General features: G+C 47.4%; 1 protein-coding gene across 6 annotated transcripts in view; it reads left to right on the top strand.

The window, feature by feature from the left end:
* The window catches only part of PAK6 (p21 (RAC1) activated kinase 6), a 939585-nt gene that overhangs the window by 766556 nt on the left and 149555 nt on the right, over positions 1-23474 (top strand). For all 6 annotated transcript variants that reach the window (XM_069637521.1, XM_069637525.1, XM_069637520.1 and 3 more), the window contains one exon: positions 13473-13606. In XM_069637521.1, coding sequence (XP_069493622.1) covers positions 13473-13606 — 134 coding nt within the window. The remainder of the gene's footprint in view (positions 1-13472; positions 13607-23474) is intronic.

Genomic DNA, 23474 nt, shown 5'->3' with positions numbered 1-23474 from the left:
GGCCTCACAAGGTGACTCCTCACCTCTAAATGTGCTACTGGTGTGATAAAAATGTCTTACCAGGTCTGCCTTCAGCCACTCGATTTATAAGCACACTGCATGTCCTTCACTGAAGTCCTGTTAAAAACGAGCATTGCCAAAGCCAATTGTTTTGGCTTGCGTATGATTATTAGGCATTTGCCAGGCACTGCTATTGGATGCCTAGGTATGTGCATCCGTTTGCACTTGCTACCATCAATGGCCAGTCAATATCACTGGCAAGTGCCTTTCCCATACCTACACAAAAGCCCAAACTGTTGGCATTGCCAATACTTGTTTAATGAAGTGGGGAATCATTAAGTCTTTAATGCAACCTCTCCCACATCTTCATCCGGTATTGGTTAGATATTCGAACTTCATCCTAAATCTCTCACAAATAACATGTGTTTCCCCCTGAAAAATGTAGGATCTCTCTAAACCACGGTCACAGTCACTGATGTGGTAATGTACATAAGCAATCATTGCATGAATTTCACGTGTAATGTCATGTATGTCAGCACACTGTTTCAGCTCACTGGGAGCTTATTTTCCACCCACTCCCTTTCTTCTTTGTCATAGTCCTTCATTATAGTTGCACACCTTTATCATAGTTTTTGCCATAGACTTTATCCTGTATCGTAGTCCTTTATCCTTCCATAGTACCTCTCCTCCAGCCTCGTCCTTGCCCGTAGTACTTCATCATAGCACTTCATCCTAGTCCTTTTTCTTGGTCATAGTCCTTTTTCATAGTCATTTGTGGTAGATCTTCATCAAAGTCTTTATCCTTTATCATAGTCCTTTTCCTTCATTATAGTCCTTGCCATAGTCCTTCTCCTTCTTCATAGTATTTCTCCTTGGCTATAGTCCTTCACCTTCATCATAGTCCTTGATACCATTCCTTGGTTCCAATCCTTTGTCATAGTCCTTTGTCATAATCCTTCACTGTCACCATAGTTCTTATTCATAGTCGTTCTTTTCATAGTCCTTCTCATTATTGTGGTCTAAGGTAATAACCCTTGTCATAGCCCTTCTGCTTCATAGTAATTTTCATTTATCAGCCCCTTTCCAACCCGGCGTAGCAGGTGAGTGTGGTCCATCCAAGAACCTCCTGGGCCTTGTTTTTCCTGCATTTGAATTTCTGTTGGAGTCCCCAGCCCTGGTCCGCGCCCTCGTTCCCTCGAACCCCTCCCTACATCCATTTCCCCTTTACCTTCCAGCCCACCACCCCTCCCCTGATTGGTTCAATCGCTGCTCTTAACTCACCTTCCCAGGGTAGCCCTCTGCCCGTGCAGCCTCTGCAGCTAAGAGCCCCAAGGCAAAGGGCAGCCATGGATAGGACAGTGAATATTAGCCTGCACCGCACACCTTGAAAACTGTTGATATTACATTGTGTCACATCTAAAGAGTACCTCTTTAAGCTAGTACTGTGAATATTAGCCTGCGCCGCACACCTTGAAAACTGCTGGTACTACATTGTGTCACATCTAGAGAGTACCACTTTAAGCTAGTACTGTGAATATTAGCCTGCGCCCCACACCGTGAAAACTGCTGGTACTACATTGTGTCACATCTAGAGAGTACCACTTTTAGCTAGTACTTTGAATATTAGCCTGCGCCCCACACTGTGAAAACAGCTGGTACTACATAGTGTCACATCTAGAGAGAATCACTTTAAGCTAGTACTGTGAATATTAGCCTGCGCCTCACACCTTGCAAACTGTTGGCATTACATTGTGTCACATCTAGAGAGTACCTCTTTATGCTAGTACTGTGAATATTAGCCTGTGCCGCACTCCTAGAGAATTGTTAATGCTGTTACGCCTCGAGGGTGATACACTTGAAACAAAGCTTACAAGTAATGGGAACCACTAACCTGGGCAGCCGGTAGTCTCCGAGGGCAGCAACACTGGCGAACGGGAAGGTCTCCCGGGAAGCTCTATTCCCTCCCTGCCGATGAGAACCCTCAGCATGGGAGAAAACACAATTCCCAGGGAAAACCCTCCGGGGGAGAAAAACCCTGCTGTAACACGGCGGCGGATCTGTTCTGCAGTCGACCTCCGGTGTCCTGGATGATTGCGATCGGGGAGTCGGCTGTGGGCGTGCTTGTCCTGAGCGTGAGTCCTGAGCAGAAGACAGGAGAAGTGAGTATTGATTTTATATGAAAAGGGTAAGTGTTCCGATCGAATAGCTACTAGACTTACTCCAAAAACCAAGATTAATTTACACTGCAGTTCTCGGGGTGGTCACCGACCAGTAGAGGTTTGTTATGCCTAAGGAAGAAGGAAGACCTTTCCCAAAAATGAAAATAGAAGCGAGAGATTAATATACACAATGGGAGACGGGTAAGGACGAAAGGGAAAGTGATTAATGGGAGCTCCCAGGAAACTCACTTCCCAGAAATGGAACAGAGTGCTGTAATGGGACACGATGATCTGTTACGAGGATCAGTTGGTAGGCTAAGGCGGAGAGAATTTCTATGGGATAATGACATGAGAGAAAAGGAATAGGGATCAGAAGTTGGTTTAAGGGAAGAAAAAGTTTAGTACGCATGAGTTCCTAGAGACGAACTTACGAAGCGCCATGCTGCGGAGTAGCGACGCGATTGCTTGACTTCCTGGTCGCACTATAAAGAGTCACGTGATCGTTTCGGTACGGATACACAGAACATGCAACCGCTATACTGTTGCTTGCATAGTTGGAGCCAGAGTAGTCGGCCATGTTATGTGAGTGGGGTAACTGTATGATACACACTCGTCGTTGTTGCCAAAGCGACCATCGACGGAACGGTGTAACAAATGCGGCCTTGAGTCAACATCCAGAAAGTGCCACATCGAGTTAGTACTGTGAATATCAGCCAGCGCCGCACTCTTAGAGATTTGGTAATACTGCCTCAGTCACATCTAGAAAGTGCCACATCATGCTTTTCCTGTATCTTGAAACCAAGGCATCTCTCCCACTATACAGGGCTCTGAATCCTAGGTGTATTCCCCACATCTGCCTGTCATACTGTGAAACCCACCGTACTGTGGAACCTGGGACTCCCTCCGACTATACAGAGCTGTCAATCCTGGGTCTACTAACCTCATCTGCCTATTATACTGTTGAAACCTACTGTATTGAGTGTTGCCCATATCTGACTATCATACTGTGAAAACCACTGTACTGTGAAACCTAGGCCTCTCTCCCACTATACAGGATTCTATGTTCTAGGTGTGTTCCCCATATCCGCCTATTATACTGTGAAACCCACTGTATTGTGAAACCTAGGCCTCCCACCCGCTATACAGGGCTCTCTCTTAATCCTAGGTGTATTTCCCACATCTGCCTATTATACTCTGAAACCTACTGTATTCAGTGTTCCCCATATCTGCCTATTATACTGTGAAACCTACTGTATTGAGTGTTCCCCACATGGGCCTGTTATACTGTGAAACCTACTGTGTTGTAAAAACCTAGGCCTCTCTCCGACTATAGATGGCTCTCAACTCTAGGGTTTCCCCATATCAGCCAACTCATTTATAAAACATACGGTAGTGCGAAACTTTGGCCTCTCGCCCACTAAGCAGTAGTTTTATATTCAGTGAAACGTAGCCTCACCCGTATAACTCTGCAAATTAAGTACAATAGACCAGACAGGCAACATGCCACACACTGGCCACAGCAGAGCAGCATGCTTGCATGCCAATAGGCCCAACGAGATCCACCGCAGTCATTCCCTACCACCACCAGCACACAGCTCACCCCCCCACCACTATATACCTTCAACGTGCAACACCCACATCACACCTATGCCCATCCCTCCCCAGACCAACCCACCTCACCCTGTACCACGATCCCACACCCGTACATCCCGCTCTGCGCAATTAAGAACGGCAAAATGGAGAGAGGAAACAGAGAACCTTCCTCCGCAGAACATACAAGACAATGCAGCGAGGCACATATTATACCCATGAAGCACCCATTGCCACCTTCTGCTCACACTGTCACCTATCAACTACACAGCACCTCCAACTCCCACTTCCCCAGCCTTAGCGCAGCAAGAGCAGCTCTGGCCAAAACCCCAAACTCCATAGCCTCTCCCACACTCACTCACACACCTAGGACTTTCCCAAAGTCAAGGAAAGGCAGAGACCAAAGACACCCTATGCCTCTCCTAGCATCACCCATCCTCTAACACAGTCTGCAACCAGTGCCACTGCAGTATAGGAGCAAAACCTCCCCACCCCCACCTAACCCTTTCCTAGCCCTATTCCCCAACCCTCCCATTTCCTTTCCCCCTACTCCAGTCGCTCCTTCCCCTCCACACTCCACCACCTCCTCTGACCTTGCCACACCCACGACACTGCCCGCCCCCACCCCGGTGCCCGCTATCCCCTACAACCTACCCATCCAACACCCACAAGGGCAACCCAACAAATATCCTGCACGCTCATCAACGCCAGGTCAGTCTCCAAATACAAATTACACATCCATGACCTCATCAGAGATGAAAACCCAGACATCCTTTTCATTACCGAGACCTGGTTTTCCGACGACTGTGAACCCATTGCACAAAAACCTTCCCACCTGGATACAACCTCACTGTCCGGAACAGATCGCAAAGGGCAGGGGGGATTGCAATATTACATAAACTCCAATTCAAGCTAATAATCAAGGACACCTCCACCAACATCAGACTACGAATCTCTCTTGGTAAAACTCCAACTCGCGCCCTCCACCTCAGTTTCTTACTCATCTACAGACCCCGGGGCTACAACAAAAATTTGCAGGCACTCCTGTTGAAGCACTAGCCACCGACCTCATCCTACACCCATCTCTTACCATTTTAGGGGATTTCAACCTATGGTTCGACTTGCTGTCAAACCCCATGACCAGATCGCTCACAGACAACCTACAATCACTAAACCTGAAACATTACATCTCCACATCCACCCGCATGAGAGGTCACACCCTCGACGTGATTTTCAGCAACACAAATATATCTACCCAGCCCCCCCACTCCCTATCACGGGCTGATCGCAAAGCATTGTACTTCACCATACCCATGAGCGCAGCGGCTATCATTCTAGGCCACACATGACCACTGCCAACTACCCCCCACTTTTCCACTATGGGACAAAGTGGTAATCACCCCAGGTCTGGACCACTCACTCCTCATCTCTCTCCATACACTGTGCCTCCAGGAAGGACCCCCAGATATCGAACCATTTGACCTCTGGCTCACAAATGCCCTCACACCCCTCATCCCCACAAAATGGGCCACTCAGAGATAAGGAGCAACCCCTAGGTGGTTCACCGCCAACCTCAAATCACTCAAAACTCTCAAGCACCGTCTGGAACGGACATGGAGAGCTGACACGTCAGCCCAGAACAAAACCGCCCTAGCAGGGGCAACCAGAACATACAGACAGGAAATAAAAAAAGCAAGAAAAACATTCTATGGGAACCGAATCCTAAACTTTCAAGTAAGAAACAACATAGAATCATAGCCGAATTCAAATCCCCTGCTTGCCCGAGCCTACCCCAACCAAGTTCCTAAGCCCTTTGTAACGCCTTATCACTCCACTTCCACAATGCCATCCACGAAAGACTCTGCCATCATCTCTAAATTAAAACATATACCCTTGCCACCACCCAGCCGCCCTCAGACCAACGTCCATACCCCCAATACAATGCCTAGACTCTTTCTCTCCCATCACACACTTAGAATTCCTCTCGCTCATCACAGTCAGCTGCCTGTCAGGCTTCCTGCAGGACCCCTGGCCACCCTCACTCCTCAAAAACATCCTAGCCTCCACCTGTGCAGGTAGTGTTGCTTGCATAATCTTTAACCACTCAGTCACATCTGGATCTTTCCTGAATGCCCTAAAACATCCTATATCAAACCGATCCTCAAAAAACCGACACTCGACCCACTCCTCCCCCAGAACTTCTGGCCTATCTCCAACATGCGTTTCATCGCCAAACTATGGACTGAGCGCCTCACAAATAGCTTGGCCAATTTGACAAAGCCAACAATCTCCTAGACCCTGCACAATCGGACTTCAGACCACTAAGGGGAACAGAATCCTCCCTACTCTCCATCTGGGAAGATCTAAAAAGAACAGTCGACGCAGAAGGCTGCGCGGTTCTCATCCTGCTGGACCTCTCTGCAGCCTTTGATACCATCGCTCACACCATCCTACTAGAGAGTCTGCAATCACTAGGAATCAGAAACACGGCCCTCTCATGGATCTCCTCCTTCATCTGAAAACTATCACAAATCATGCACCTCCACCAATTCACATCCACATCACGACCCGTTAATAAAGGTGTCCCACAAGGAGTATCAGTATCTCCCCTAATCTTAAACTTCTACCGATCACCCCTTCCGGCGATCATTCGCTCATACAACCTTACCTGCTACAACTACGCAGACAACACCCAGATCATCCTCAAAATCCCCAAAACTCAAGGCTACAGCAGTCCGGACCTGTTCTCATGCCTCTCGGATATTGACCACTGGATGACGAACAATCACCTCATCCTCAACCCTGGGAAAACTGAAATCCTAGTTTGCGGGAAAACAGCCCTCCTCCCCCAACCAATCCCATGGCCCACCCCACTAAAACGAGCACCGGCAATCTCTAACGTGGTAAAAAACCTTGGGTGCACATTGGACTCAGACTTATCCCTCACCCAACACACGACTTTCGTATCTAAAACCTGCCTCTTCCACTTACGGATTCTCAGGCGTATTTTCCCTTACCTTCACATATCCCCACCGTTTTTCGGCCATCAACTCCATCATCCTGTCCTTCCTAGACTATGCAAACTGCCTCTACCTAGGAGCCCCAGCATCTCTACTAAGGAAACTCCAAAGAATCCAAAACTCGGCCGCATGCCTTCTCCTTAACCTAACCACCAGAGAGCACATCAGCCCTACCCTAAGAGTGCTCCATTGGCTCCCGATTAGTTGATGCAATTCCTTTAAAGCCATGTGCATCACCCACTGCGTATTCTACAACACCGGACTGGAATTAATCCAATACAATATCGTTCCCTACAGACCCTCTAGGAATCTCATATCTCGCACAGCATTTCGCCTAGTGATCCCATCACACAACTCCTCCAGACTGGGCGGTTCCTCCTTCTCCGTCCAAGCACCAATCATCTGGAACTCCCTACCACTACACATTCGCAACATTGAAACCCAACTAAAATTCAGAAAGGCCCTAAAATCTTGGCTTTTCCCAATATTCCCCTGAACAATTGTACCTCAAGACTACACTACTGACACATCTCACCCAGTGCACAACATCATTCTAATCCTGACAAAAACGCCAGTGAAGCCAGCAGTTTTCGCTGCGGCACACCGCAACTAAGTCAGCTGCGCAACACTCCCCTAGACCCTTGCTGAAGAGAGACCACAAATAATGAGATAAATAGGCCAGGGAAGCCTGCAGCCCTAGCTGAGGCACACCACAATAAACTCACCCGTGCTCACTCAGGCTTAGCGCATGCACAGACCCTGCACCAGAGAGACCATGAACGAGACCACGCTGTCCGCAATGGACGAAGATCGCTCCAGCCGAACCACTGCGAAGACTACAGTACGTATAACCTTGAGGACTACGTTACTTATACATTACACCACATCTCTGGACACAGGCCACAGACACGGCCAAACATCCATGCATCATAGAATGCAGCTACGGCTATCCTTTCTGTTAGGGAGAATTCTCAAAAATGTGCTAATTCCTCTCTACGATAGAGACCCACAGCTCTTTTGCTGAACTTTGGGAGTTTGTACTTTTAATTGTAATTGTTTTCTTTGTTTCTTTTGGTTATGGAGTCTAACCAACTCCATAAGAATCATCTTTTCATTTGTGTCAAACAGCACCCTCAGTGCAGTGGCACAGGGAAACCTTTTCAGGCTTTCTCAAGGTTTAAATACTTTCTCTCGGATAAAGTACTGTTTCCCAGAGTAAGTAAAGTGAAATTGACTTTACTAGTCTTTTAAATTTCTAGACCCAGCACAACCTATCTTCCTATTGAGTGCTGGAGGGGGGTTACTTAGTATCCCCTGTGTCTAGATACTCATGTAGCAGTCAAATGCTACCCTCTAAGAATGGCTGGGGACATGGCTGGGTGGCATGGCTGGGGGCAGGGTTTTTACAGCAAACAACCATGATTTTTCCCAACCGCGAGCGCCGGTAGCGTTAAATTGTGGGAGCCATGTTTTTCAAGATGGAGTCTGAGCCCAATCTGTAAAAATAGGTCCCGGTCTTCTGTTTTCACAATTTCTTTGTGGAAAGGTCCTTCTAGAGTTTTTCTCTGCACGCCACACCAGGTTTGGTATCTTTGTTCATTCGCCTTTGGCGGGCTTCAGGAGTGAAGACCGCCTCTGGCGCCCGAGTGTCTGGGGTGGACAGGAAGTGAGGGAGGTGCCTGAACTCCCTGTGCTTAGTCTCCTAGGAGACCCAAATGCACTCTGTGGTGATTGGCTGGCCGACTGTCCGGCAAGGACAGCCACTCTGCTGGGTGACAGCTAGGCTGTAATGAATGGGAGAACTGAATAAAAGGCGAGTCTCTTGGCTTGGAAGGGACCACTGGAACGAAGGAACCGAAGAAGAGCTTGAAGAGGACAGCTGATGCAACTCCTGGACCATTGGTTTGCCCGGTGAAGCCCTGCTGCAGGTCCGAATCGCTAAGTCCACTTCGACAGAGAAGCCCCTGCAAGGACGACTTCTCCCTTCGAGTTGGTGGGACCAATCACTCACAAGTAAGCCACCTGGACACCTATCCCGGAGCTGGTTGAATTTCCTCAGAGTTGCTACAAGAAACCGTAGAACCAGGGAGAGGGACACCAGTTTGTGTGCTTTACTCACAGCCACTGAAAATGAAGTTTGCCAAGTGCTAGCTTTTTGACCAGTCCCAGTGCAGTGCAGGAGTCCCCTGACGTCCTCCCTCTTGTCCCCACGACTGAGGAACAGGAACAGCGAGATCTGCAGGAACTGCCAGGAACAGAAGTCTTAAGCTGCATCTTTTTCTTCATTGTAAGGTACTGTGAAATAAGACTGAGAGTACTTACCTCTCGCAGTGAAAGTGCTTGAAACTTTTGCAACTCGCAGGCCTAATCAGCTTGTGACCCAACATATGATTCTTCTTTTTACAAACTACTTCCAAGAACTTGTGCAGAGACTTTATCGTTTACTTACCAGAACCTATCCAAGACTTTAGCCCATTGACTTTGGCCTAGCCTATTGAATTAAATCGAGACTTCTGGTGGTTTCAAAGTATTTGCACTGTCTAAGAATAATTGTAACCTTTCATGTTCTAATAATCTTTGCCTTTTTTCTCCTCTTGGAAACTATCCTGAAATAGTATCAAAGTATATTTGTGTGTGATTATATTGCCTCCTTCTCATGAATGTTTTATAACTGACAGATAAATAAATTAATAAGTATTTATCAAAGAAACCTTGAGTGTAAGAGTTTATTTGAACACTTGTGATTGTAGACCTCTGTGTAACATCATTACTGCTCACACTCCCCTTTTGAGATAAGCCTGGCTGCTCAGCTCTGCTACCAAAACTGTGTAGTACAGACTTATACCAAAGGTTGCTTTGCTTACACCTGTAGTTCTAGTTGTGTGTAGTGGTCCCAAAGGGTACTGCATACAAACTTTGCCTAACACTTTCCGGTCTAGCAGCACATATAGCCTTAACACTGAAACACCTAATGTGCCTCAACACCTCTGCCACTAGCATGCAGCGACTGCCTACAAAAGGAAATTCGGTATAGCCAGCGACACATCGACACTCTCAACAATAGCACTGTACCGCAACCTCCAACAGCACCCACTTACGTGCCTGGCCTCTTTCTGGGCTGCTTAGTCGAGCCTAGCCAGCCACCCAATTCCTAGACCGGCAAAAATGCACACATGCATCTCCTAACCCAAACCTCTTAGAACTCTCCAGCACATAGACTACGGTCACTGAGGGCGTTCCAACCGGAAGAAACGCATTGAGGCCACACAAGTGAGGAAAGAGTGCTGTATAAATAACCAAATGCAATACAATAGTCCCTCTCCTTTGTCCTCTTTGTTCTCCTTTGTCTTCTTCTTTCTTCTTTGTCCTAGTCCTTTTCCCTACTCCTTCTCCTTAGTAATAGTATTGTAGTCCGTCTTCCTAGTCCTTCCCTTGCGTCGGTCTTTCTCATCCATCGTATTGCTTTGACCTAGTAATTTCCTCTCAGTCCTTCCAGTTCATCATAGACCTTTGTCATAGCCCTTCTCCTTTCTCCTAGGCCTTCTCCTTCATCAAAGTCCTTCATTCTAGCCCTCCTTTATCATAGTCTTTCATCCTAGTCCTTCTCGTTCATCATAGCCCTTGCTCCTAGTTATTTCCCTTCATCATAGTCTTTCTTTTCAGTTATATTCCTCCACCTTCATAATCCTTCATCCTAGTCTTTTCTCCTAGGCATTCATCCTAGTGCTTCGTCATAGTCCTTTGTCATAAACGTTCTCCTTCACCATAGTTCTTCATAGCCCTTCTCCTTCACCACAGTCCTTTTCATCATCATGGTCCTTTGTTGTACTCCACCATAGCACACCATCAGTCATTGTCAGTCCTTCTCTTTCATCCCAGTCCTTTGTCCTAATGCTTCTCTTTCATAATAGTTATTCTCCTTTATCATAATCATTTGATGTGATCCTTGGTCCTAGTCGTTTTCCTCTGAGTCCTTTATCCTAGTCCTCCTTCATCATAGTATGTCTTCATTATAGTAATTCTTTTTTATAGCATTGTCCTTAATCATTATAGTACATCAGTCTTTCTCCTTCATCAACATCCTTTGTCCAATCCTTCTTTTTTTGTCATCTGTTGTTTATCATAAGCTCTCTCCTTTGTCCTAGTCCTTCTTCATCATAGTCTTTCATCCTAGTCCTTCTCATCATAGTTTTTTGTACAAGTCCTTCTCCTTTGTCATGCTCCTTCATAATAGTCATTTTCCTTTGTCGTGCTCCTTCATAATAGTCCTTCTCCTTCATTGTTGTCTTTCATCAAAGTCCCTCTGGTTCATCAGTCTTTCAAACTAGTCCATATAGTTTGTCATAGTCCTTTGTTCTAGTCTTGCACCTTCATCGTAGTACTTCATCCTAGTTCTCCTCCTTCATCGCATTCCTTCTTTCTTAGTCCTCCGTCATAATAGTTCTTCTCCATCATAATCACCTTGTCTTAGTCCTGCTTTGTCAGTCTTTGTTCCTATTTGTTAGAGTGCATCATTGTTCTTTGTTCTTTTCCTTCTGCTTTGTAAGTGTGTTGTCCTTGTCCTTCTCTTTCATTGTATTCCTTTGTCACAATCCTTTTCCTTCTTTATAGTCCATTATAGACTTCCATCATAGTTAATCTACTCCATTATAATTCTTTGTCTAAGTCCTTCTTCATCATAGTCTTACATCCTATTCCTTCCAGTTCATCATAGTGCTTCTCCCTAATTACAGTCATTGGTCCTGGTTCTTCTCCATCATAGTCCTTGGTCCTAGTCCTTCTGTATCATAATCCTTTATCATAGCAAGGTGATGTACTTCATCATAGAACGTCACCCTAGTCCTCCATCATCCAAGTTCTTCCACTTTAGCCTAGCCCTTCTCCTTTGTTATAGTTCTTCTCCTTCATCATTGTAATTCTACTGCATAATAGTCCTTCCTCGTAGTCCTTGCTTTCATTATAGTCTTCAACAGTTGTTCTCTTCATAATCCTTCGTCCCAATCCTTTACTTACTCCTTTGCCTTCATTGTAGTGGTTAGTCCTAATCTGTATCCTTCATTGCAGTAATCGGTCATACTCCTACTTCTAGCCTTGTAAGGCTGTCTTTCAGGCACAGTGCCTATCCATCATTCTCACAATCCATGCCCTTCTCTGTATAACTTCATAATAAAATGTGTTTCCTCCCTTTAAATTAACCAATTTTGTCTTTCGCTGTCTCTTTTTTTTCTTGTTTGCTCTCTTTCCCTTCCTCTCACTGGGAAGTGAGGTGCCAGTCGGGATGGAAAGGGACGAAGGCTAAAAAAAAGAATTAAAGGCTTCATGGAGTGTTTGTAAAGGGGGCTTCATGCTGGATGCATAACATGTGATGTTATCTGAGAACTTTGCTCTATTATGATGAAACAATCACTCCCTAATCCTGCATATGGATCAATGCATGGTATTCCTACTTGTTGCAACTGTGGGACCTTCTCAACTGGGGGTTTGAAGTCTGTATTAAACTTAAGCTCTGTTATTAAGCATGAAACGTGCAGGAATGTACTGAGTAGAGAAGCTACTTCAGTTGTCCCAGAAGTAAGAGGTAAGGCCAGAATGATTAGAATATTTCTCATCCAAAAATGAGCATGTCACCTTCACACTGTTGCATTATACCAGTTGTCCTGGGTATGGCCGGTGGTAAACTGGTGCTGGGCTGTGGTACATCACAATATTGACTTCCTGCAAATGATAGTTATGAAGTAGTACATAATCACTTGCACTTTATATTTGATATCATGTATGTCTGTTTTCTATTTCGAAGTGGTACAGTCTTCATGTTTGTCCTTGTAGTAAACTGGTTAAGGGTTAGACTTTTCTGTTGGACATCGTTTATGGTCCTTGGTAATTTGAGTTTAAAGGTATGTTTTAACATGATTGATGATGCCACTCTGTAGTTGGCTGTGTAAGCTGCATACTTTTGTCCCTAAACTGCTGAAGTAAAATGTTGCAAGTATTTAATCTGCTATCAGAAGGCAAAAACGCATATAACAATAGTCCCGTGATGGCAAGGCGTTTAGCTTGTATGTTCTTTGAGATAGACCTGTTGTTTATGTGGCCTACACACATTCATTTCTTTAAACATAACATGCAATGAATAGCTGCAAAGAAAAACTATTTGCTTTGCCAATGCTTGGTTAACTTTCTCTGGCTAAAAATGTGTGTATTTGCAATGCAAGTAAATTAGCCCGCCTCTTCATGGCGCAAAGTCTACCTTTTAAGTGTTGTCAAATATAGGACAGTGTACGCAAAGGTAATGATTTTTTCCTCTCAATCACCTGCTAGTTTTTAAAAAGTCAATCGTGTATTGCTTTGCAGCTGTAATGTGATTGGCACCTCGATGGAAGACCTACTCTAATTGCTGGAAATGAGCTAAACGCTTTTTTTCTGTTTTAAGAACTGGGAAATCTATACAGTGATGGAAAAGAAACTGCATTTTATGTTAATTGCTACCATTCATTGCCATTTGTCTATATGCATCCTGTATTAAGATCCCCGTAGGAACACATGGATACTCGGTTCACCCCGCCGCCCTCCTATAAGTCAATCATTTATGTGCTGGGTAATATCAGTGCAGTTTGGTCATGCCTGTACACTGTAGCTGTTGAAATGCAATGCATGAGCTTGTTGTTTGCACTTTGCTTTAATTGTGAAACATGTTCATTGTTAGGTGGTGATCATGAGAGACTATCGCCATATCAACGTGGTGGAGATGTACAAGAGCTACTTGGTGGGCGAGGAGCTGTGGGTGCTGATGGAGTTCCTGCAAGGTGGTGCTCTTACAGACATTGTCTCGCAAACCAGGTATGAATATTTTTAGCACTTCTAAGGCTTGTTATGATTGTGTTTACTTACGCAGAGATGTCGGTGCACACTGTTCACTTACACAACCCCTCTAGGAACATCTGCTGATAGAGAGTTGCTTATATTCACCTTCTCCTGGCCCCTCCATGCACTTTGCTGATGCAGTCTTATCTGTAGCTGGTATTACTCCTACGTCTCGTCCCCTTTCTTTCCTCCATACTTATGGGACATTCCTCCATCCTGTGGGACGGGACCAGAGCACTTTGTAAAAAGTATCACATTTTTCTAAAATGTGTCCTTCCTCTCTTTTTACGCGGGGCACCGCCTGCGGCTGCAACCCCGCCTTCCTTAGCTCCGCCCAGCGCATCGCCCATCAGTCCTTTTCTCCGCTTGATCGGGACTGGACGCACTTGCATCTTGGGAAGATTTTTTCCTTCCAGTTTCCTCCTCTCCTGCTCCGGCTTAGCGGTCGCGAGTCAGTCTATGCCGTTTCAGTTAGATTTTCGTACTTGTTCTTCTTGTCAGCGACGCTTCGCTAGGGCGGACCCCCTTTCTCTTTGTTTAGAGTGTTTGGGTCCGGACCACCGGTGGCACTTGTGCTTTTACTGCGACTCCTTTTCGGTGCGGGCGCTCCAACGTCGTTTGGAGTGGTGGGAGGAGGTGTTCCAGCACGCTCCCCCATTGCATTTACTTACTTTCATCGAAGAAAAGAAGAAACGCCCGGTGAGTTGTTTACTTTTTAGAGCACCCCGGCCGTGGGACTCCTTCCCGGTCCGGGAGGGGAGTCAAAAGCTCTATTACCAGGGTTTGCCCTGAGGTGTCTTCTAGGCCTAAAAAGTGTACCGAGTTTTCTCTGAGAGTCTCCGTAAGGGGCCTATTGTCACCGGATTACTATCCGAGGCCCCTCCTGTGGGGGCTATTTGTGGGCCCAGCTCTACTGTGGCGGCGGGTATCGGAGCTTGCTTCGAGGTCGCTCTGGCTGGAACTTCCCATAAAAACACAGGGGTACGCCCTGAGGTCTCAGTTGAGGCTGTTAGTACCGTACAAAAGTTCGAGGCCCGTGGTGAAAGGGCTTTAGATACCGGGCTCGGGTCTGAGGCCCCTCGTTTGGTTAGGGTGACCAACAGTTCTGAGAGGCCTGTTAAGGTTTTGTCAGTGAGGTGTGTTCCTCATCGTTCCTGTTCAAGCGGTGACACCAGACCTGTTGAGGGGGCACGGAGTGAGGTCTTAGACTGTAATTCCTCAGTTACCGGCAGTACCGAGGTCTTTCCGTTGAAGGCTTCTCTGGCTGATATATCATGTCTCAAAAACATTCTAGGCCTCGCAGCACCGGTTCGGCCGAGGTTCCTTGTATCAAGGCTAAAATGAAGACCCCTAACCCACCTGTGGTGACCCCTGTCTCACTTCAACACGTGTCGCAGTTCTCCTCAGGTGCTGACACAATGGCGGCCGCTCCCGCCAAGACTACGGCAGCCATTTTGGATACCTCCCTTACAACTACGCCATCGGCCCTAGGTGTGGGGAGTGGGTTTTCAGGTGAACATCCTTTTCGTCCATTTTATGACTGGAACGTTCGGATGCCCCTTCCGCACACTGTCACGCTTCCTACGACATCGGCGCCCTTGATTTATGTGGACTCCAGTGGAAAAGGGCCCTCTTGGCACCCCTCTCCCTTGCATCCCTGGAATTACTCCTCTCATGAGAGGCCTCCTTCAGTCACGCCAAAATCACGGCGGAGGACGGCTTTTTCGGCAAGTTTCAAAGACTAATGCATTCCGACCCCATGAAGGAGTATTTTCAAGGCTTGTTTAGGGAGATATGCCCGCCTGCTCCAACGATCCCAGCTGCGGCACCTGTGGTTCCTCCGGCGCCACCTTTACCGGCTGGACCTCCCCTGACTCTTCCTCCCTTGCCTCCGTTGTCCCCTTTGGACAAGTCTACAGTGTTGCCTGATGCAACTCAGCCTGAACCGGATCTGCTGGACGACGCACAAGAGGATCAGGACAGCGATGACCAGCCCCGCTGTGTCAGAGCCTTTCACAACTGGGTGCTGGACATGTGTTTATTGGATGTTCCAGTACCTGAGGCACCCGTTCCGCAGGAGGGCGCGCTTTCAGGGGGCGTTCACCATGTCTCCTTCGGAGCGTACCGGCTTGTTCTTGCAGAATTACGTTTGTCCGAGGTCCGTAAAGTTTGGGGAAAAACCACACTCTGGACTTTTTGTCAACAAGAATATTGATGCGCGTTATATATTCTCCGGAAGATGTGGCTTTAGCGTTGTGTCCGCCCCCCTCCTCCACGGTAGTGGCTGCGGCCAGTTTGCAATCCAGACTTGCTGCATCGTCTTTTGCAACGGCTACACAGGTTATGGCTAAAGAGGACAAGCCTCTTGACTCTTTGGGAAGGAGGATTTTCGCTAATTCAGCTCTGCAGTTACGTCAAACGAACGCAGAACTGGTGTTAGCGGGGCGAATATGAAAATGTGGAAAGGTCTGTCATAATTTGAGGAATTTATTCCCGCCGAAAAGCTAGAGGATTTCAGAGCAGGTTTGTCAGATGCTAGGGTCCTGACGCAGGACATGCTGGAGGCCGCGGCGCATCATGTTGACACCTCGGCCCGCGGCCTCATGCTTGGCGTGGACACCTCTCGTCAGGCTTGGCTGCACGCCACCAAGTTCTCTAAGGAGGTGCAGGATAAGGTTTTGGACCTGCCCTTTGACGGGAAGGAGCTTTTCCATTCCTCAACGGACGTTGAACTGACCAACACTAAGGATAGCACTCAGACCGCCAAGTCTTTGTCGGTCCTGGTGAAACCGCCTTTCAGGGCACAGAGAACGTCCTCGCAGCCTCGGCCTTCCTCCGGTTTCAGGGGTTTTCTGGACCGAAAGTCCTGCAGGGTTGATACCCCATCGGGAAATTCCTGCCGAAGGCAGCAACAGAGCCGGTTTTCGAAGGGATTGTGTCCTCCGACGTATTCCTTATCTTGATAGATCATCTCCAGCTTGCTGGCCTTGGAAATATTTTTTCAGTACAGGGCGCTGAGCGTCGATGTCCCTCGAGCCGATGTCCCCCGACAGCCTCCGTATTGGCGCCGACGTCATCATGCGTATAAATAGACTCGCGCAGCGTCCGTTGCTCAGTTCCGTTTTTCCGCGCTTCATGGGCCTCGGAATCACGTTGCTCAGTTCGTTAGTCGGAGAATATATTCATTATTCCTCGAGAATACCAACTCTTACTCAATGGCTTCCTCATCCGAACTGACGACTCCACGGTGCGGCTTCAAAAAATATCGAGACTGTGGAAAGAAAATGTCGTTGACAGATCCTCACACGATCTGTTTGTGGTGCCTGGGATCGGAACACCAATGTTCGGAGTGCGAGGACTGCATGTCCATGGCGGCGAAAGGCTTAAAGGGGCGTAAGGGGAAGCTTGAGAGAGGTAAGACAGTTATAACTCCTTCGAAAGTTTCCTCGGCAGAGTCGAGACATTAGTCTCCTCACCGACACAGGAAACATTCTCGTTCTAGGTCTTGAAGCAGTTCCCACCACTCTTCCTGATCCAAGCATTTGAGTAAGAGACGTCGAAGATCCCCTTCCTCGTCTACTTCTTCTGTTTCTCCGGAAAGAGTCACCTGCCCCACAAAACATAGCTCTAAGGCTGAGTGGGAGGAATTCCGTAAAAGGATGCTTAGCGTCTTCGAGAAAGCGGCCTCGACCCCCTCGAAGACAGCTGAGGGTGATACCCTGGGTGAAAGACCCGAAAAATCTAAACGCCGTGAGTCGTTGCACCCGGCGAAAGAAACTACTCGAGAGCGTCACGAACCCTCGAGCAAAGGCACTGTGCCATCGACGCCATCGTCGAAGGTCCCTTCGACGCATAAATCTGCGTCATTGACGCCATTATCGAAGGGCTCATCGACGCATGGGTCGATTGAATCGACGCTGTCTTTGACGCCGATGCCGAAAAAGAACAAACCCACGGCCGTCACTACCTCACAGCCAGTGATCATACCCAGGGCCTCTGTCATGACTTCGAGGTCATCGACAACCTCGAGTAGGATCCCGATCCTCTCGAGTTCTTCGAGGCCTCTTCCAATCTTCTCAACGCCTTTTTCGGTGTTTTCGAAGCCTTTAACGTCCGTCGACGGTGTAGACGTTTTCCCAACCAATTATGACACATTTAGCCCCTTCTGCTCTGGAAATGGGATTTAAGCCATTTCCAAGGTCTGATAATTTCAGACCTTTTGTCTTCAATTCATGAGCAAGGGGAGGATTTGGATCAAGAAAGACCCTTTGGGTTGCAGAGATCTGCAACACAAGAACCAGAGGAATTTACCTCTCAGGAAAATAGGTTGAAGGACCTTCGAGAATACTTACATGAGGCAAGTGGGTTAGATAATTCCCCAGAAATAGAATTTGCCAGACCAGACCCAGGGGAACATGCTGAGACCCTTACAGAATTTTAATGGCAAGAATTATAGAATTCATGGGTTGGTCTACACCTTCACCTGCATTCCAACAGGATGACCTTACAGACATTTTAGTGAAAGGCCCACAGGAGGATCCTGTGGTTCCATTTCACGCGGCATTACAAAGAAAGATATTGGCTAACTGGGAAACTCCTGAGGTTATCCCGGCGGTTAACAAAAAGTTATCAGCCAAATATAGGGTATCTACTAATGACCCTGAATTTTTATCTAAACATCCAACTCCAGAGAGTCTGGTTGTTCAAGCAGCAACTGCATCAGGCAGTAGATCGGCATACCCTACTGTTCCACAGGACAGGGATGAGAAAAGATATGACTCTATGGCTAAGAAAGTTTTTTCTGCATGTAGCATGGCGTTGAAATCTATAAACGCTAATTGTACGCTCGCAAGGTTCAGCCATACACTTTGGGAGTGTGCTTCATCAGCGGCTGACTGCCTCCCATAGGGAGAAGAAAGGGAAGCGTTTCTAAACATCATTAAGGATGGTAAAGACGCAATGTGCGAATCCCTTCAAACTGGCATTGATTCTGCTGACAGCATCAGTGGGGCCATGGCGGCAAGTACTACAACCCGCAGATTTGCGTGGTTGCGAAAGTCTGGGTTTGCTCCAGATGTACAAGCCAGACTTTTAAATATGCCCTTTGACGGCTCTTCTTTGTTTGGTAAGGAATCCAAAGCAGCAGCAAAATCCCTGGGAGCTGCAATCCGTCAAACGCCATATCGCCCCTCAGGAACCTCTTGGAGAGGTAAGTCCTTTCGCTTTTATTCCGCATTCGGAAAAGGCAGAGGACAGTCGGTTCAAAGAGATCAAAAAAGATTCACCCGAGGTGGACGGGGTAAAAATACAAAAGCCGCAGCAGCAAGTGCCTCTTTACCCTTGGCACCTGCATCAGCCGCTTCTAAATCACTCTGAGGACTCTCCTCACAAGACACCAGTAGGGGGCAGGCTAACTCAACATCTGACGGAATGGCAGGCTATTACGTCAGATGCTTGGGCATTGGAGACAGTTGCCCAAGGTTACTGCCTGCCTTTTCTACGCATTCCTCAGAGTCATCCACCGGGCAACAGCTCTCGGAAAGTTCCAGATCTGCTCCTCTTGCAGGAAATTGTAGACCTGCTGGAGAAAGGTGCCATAGAACCGGTACCTGTAGCGGAGAGGAACAAGGGCTGGTACTCCCCCTACTTCCTAATACCGAAGAAGGACGGAGGATTGAGACCTATCTTGGACTTACGAGAATTGAACAAGTTCCTCAGGAAGGACAAGTTCAAGATGGTAACTCTTTCTCAGATCCTTCAGACCCTCCAGCTACAGGACTGGCTGGTATCTCTGGACCTTCAGGATGCTTATTTCCATGTGCCAATCCATCTCAAACACAGGAAATACCTGAGGTTCGCAATTGGCGGCTCTCATTATCAATTTCGAGTTCTGCCATTTGGGCTAACCTCCGCCCCGATGGTTTTCACCAAGCTAATGTCAGTAGTGGCTGCAAGTCTAAGGAGGGAAGGGATTCACGTCTACCCCTACCTAAACGATTGGCTGATCAGAGCTTTATCTCCGGAACAAGCTCAGATCCAGCTAGATTATGTCTGCCCCTTCCTTCACAAACTGGGCTTCTCCCTCAATTTAAAGAAGTAACAGATGATACCATCACAGAGACTCCAGTTCATTGGAGCGATCCTGGTCACTTCCCTGGGAAAAGCCTCGCCACCAGAGGTGAGGGCTCAAGATATTCGGTATTACCCAAATTGGTCGTTTACAATTGTTCGAATGAACAATTGACCGAATTTAAAGGGTCACAATTGACCTTTTCACAATTGACCGAATATATATATATATATATATATATATATATATATATATATATATATATATATATATATATATGGGTTTTGGGGGGTTTGGCGTTGGGTGGGGGGTTGTGGGGGGTTTCCCCCCCACATATATGGTACAATTGACCTTCACAATTCGGTCAATTGTGAAAAGGTCAATTGTCATTCGAGCAGTTGTAAAACGATCAATTCGTATACAACCAGATATTCTGCAGATGGTCACCAAGTTTCAAAATGCCCAACGTCTCCCAGCCTTCGACTTTTTGAGGTTGCTAGGCCTCATGGCATCCTGCATCTTCCTTGTGCCAGAGGCTCGCCTGAGAATGAGATCTCTTCAGTGGGCACTAAGAACGCAGTGGTCACAATTCTCAGGGAGAATGACAGATATCCTTCAGGTTCCGGACAAGGTGGCTCGAGACCTTCAGTGGTGGGCCTGCCAGGAGAACATCCTGAAAGGAGAACTGTTTTGGCAACCATGGCCGGAGATAACAGTAGTCACAGATGCCTCACTTATGGGGTGGGGAGCCCATGCCAACAACTTCACCATCAGCGGTCGTTGGTCTACATCGGAGTCCAGACTACATATCAACCTGTTAGAGCTGAGAGCAATCAGACTAGCGCTGAAGGCTTTTCTGCCAGCTGTACAGTGGAAAAATGTCCTGATAATGACGGACAACACAGTGGTCATGCACTACCTCAACAAAAGAGGAGGTGTAGGATCACTGCTTCTGTGCAGAGAGGCGATGCAGCTCTGGTTTTGGGCAATCCAAGAAGGAATCTCTCTATCAGCAGTTCACTTAGCCGGAGAGAAAAACTTGACAGCGGACGCTCCGAGCAGGCAGAGTACAGTCTCCCACGAGTGGGAACTAGCTCAGGAAGTCCTTCAACAGATTTTCACCCTTTGGGGAACCCCTCAAGTGGATCTGTTCGCCACCAGCATCAACAGGAAGTGCGATCAGTTTTGTTCAAGGGAATTTCCCCCGAGAGGAGCTCTAGGGGACGCGTTCGTAGTGGACTGGGAGTTTCCACTTCTGTACGCGTTTCCTCCAGTCCCTGTCATTCCTCAAATGATCAGGAGGTTGAGAAGGTTCCGGAAAGCCATGATCCTGATTGCCGCGGACTGGGCCAGGAGAACGTGGTACCCGGACCTTCTGGACATGTCCATCTGCCCTCCAATTCGTCTTCCACTCAAGGAGAATCTTCTCTCGCAGAAGGGAGGTCAGGTTCTCCACCCAGACATCAGAACCCTCAACCTTCACGCTTGGTATCTGAAAGGTTGAGATACAAGGATTGGGTCCTCCCAGATGATGTCATGGAGGTGTTGCTTTCGGCAAGAAGGCCAGCAACAAAGACTTCATACCGCTGCTGTTGGAACAAATTTTGCAGCTGGTGTAGAGAAAAGAATATCGACCCCTTTTCATGTGGTACGCCAACAGTGTTATCTTTTCTACTCTATTTGCCAAATTCGGGCCTTCAGGTTGGCACTATCAAGGGCTATCTCGCAGAGCTATCGATCTTCAAGCGCACTGCAGAGGAACCATTGTATTTCAAGTTACCCTTAGTATTACAATTTCTGAAGGGATTAACCAATGTCTATCCTCCAAGACCATTCCAAGTTCCCTTATGGGACTTAAATTTAGTCTTAAATTTCCTGATGGGTACTCCATTTGAACCACTCCACTCTTGTTCACTAAGGTTTCTCACCCTTAAAACTGTGTTATTAGTGGCATTGACATCTGCTAGGAGGGTGAGCCAATTACAAGCTCTATCTTGTAAACCCCTTCATACAATTTTTCATAAAGACAAAGTTGTCCTACAAGTGAAGCCTAATTTTCTCCCAAAGGTGGTTTCTGAATTCCACATCACTCAGAAGATTACCTTACCTTCATTTTATCCCCCTCCCCATCCGGAGAGAGGGGAAGAAAGGCTGCATAGGCTGGACCCAAGCCGAGCTTTGAGTTTTTACATCAGCAGACTTGCTAGGATTAGGCAAGCAGACCAACTGTTCGTAGGTTACTCAGGGCACAAATTGGGATTACCGATAACAAAACAGACCATTTCCAGATGGATTATTTTAGCCATTCTGGAATGTTACAAACTGGCAGGGAAAGAGCCTCCTCAAAATCTTAGGGCTCATTCAACCAGGGGTATCGCAGCCTCTTCGGCCCTCCAAACAGGGGTACCGATTCGAGACATATGTGCGCCTGCCACATGGTCGTCCGCACATACCTTCACAAGATTTTACAACCTGGATTCCTCCTCCAGCCAAGAGACTAGATTTGGCAAAGCTGTGTTGCATTCTGTGCACTCTTGAAGGGTAACATGGCAATTTTACTCCCACCTCCAGTTACACACCACTGCTATGGGAGTCTATCAAGGTAAGGAATACGTTGGAGGACACAATCCCTTCAAAGAACAACTTACCTGGTAACGTTCTTTCGATGGGATGTTCCTCCGACGTATTCCTTATCGCCCCTCCCATCCATCCCCTCTGTAAAACTTCCCTTGTGGTTACAGCTTACGCTCCTTCTGGGTCACTAACCAATTCATGTAAAACAACTGTTAACGTCAAAACAGAACTGAGCAACGGACGCTGCGCGAGTCTATTTATATGCATGATGACGTCGCCGCCGATACGGAGGCTGTCGGGGGACATCGGCACGAGGGACATCGGCGCGCAGCGCCCTCTACTGAAAAATGTTTTCCGAGGCCAGCAAGCTGGAGATGATCTATCAAGAAAAATGAATACATCGGAGGAACATCCCATCGAAAGAACGTTACCAGATAAGAAGTAACTTGTTCTTCTCCCGTTCCTCTGCCTCCTCTTCATGTTCCGGTGGCACCGCCACTGAAAAACCAGATAAATGAAGTTTCTCTGCGCTCGCACGAGACCCCGGTGGGATGACGCATTGCGTCTCATTGGGAGGTGTGGCAGACCATCACCGAGGACCAGTGGGTCTTGTCAGTCCCTCAGGCGGGCTTCCGCTTCCCCCTTCCCCATCCCCCACCCATCGATCCTCCCTTCCAGCAGTCGGGGTCGCCCTCCCTCAGAGCCGAGATTCAGAAGTTGCTGGATCTCAGGGCAGTGTAACCCATTCCCCTAGGGGAACGAGGGGAGGGCTTCTATTCCCAGCTGTTTACGGTGCCCAAATCCAACCAGGCTGGCCTGCGCACCATCCTAGACCTTTCCCAGTTCAATCTCTCTCTACCCCAAGAGAAATTCAAGATGATCACGCCCAGTCAGGTAAAGACCTCTTTGCAGAAGGGCGATTGGCTAAGCATGGTGCACCTCCAGGATGTGTATATGCATATCCTGATCTGGAATCCACATCAGAGATACCTATGGTTTTCTGTGGGAGAGGAGCACTTCTAGTTCCAAGTGCTCCCTTTTGGCCTCAGCTCGGCACCGCGTGTCTTTACGAAGATGATGCCAGTTATTGCAGCTTATCTTCGGCTTCAGGGTATCCACGTGTATCCGTATTTGGACGATTGGCTGCTGCGCAGTCCTTGTCCTTTGAAAGCCTCGAGCAACCTTCAGTCTCTCCTCCGG

The sequence above is a fragment of the Ambystoma mexicanum genome, chromosome 14, assembly GCF_040938575.1.
Source record: "Ambystoma mexicanum isolate Mex_15411 chromosome 14, UKY_AmexF1_1, whole genome shotgun sequence".
Taxonomy (NCBI): Eukaryota; Metazoa; Chordata; class Amphibia; order Caudata; family Ambystomatidae; genus Ambystoma; species Ambystoma mexicanum.
The sequence above is the reverse complement of the archived record's forward strand: the minus strand, read 5'-3'. Positions and strand labels throughout refer to the sequence as shown.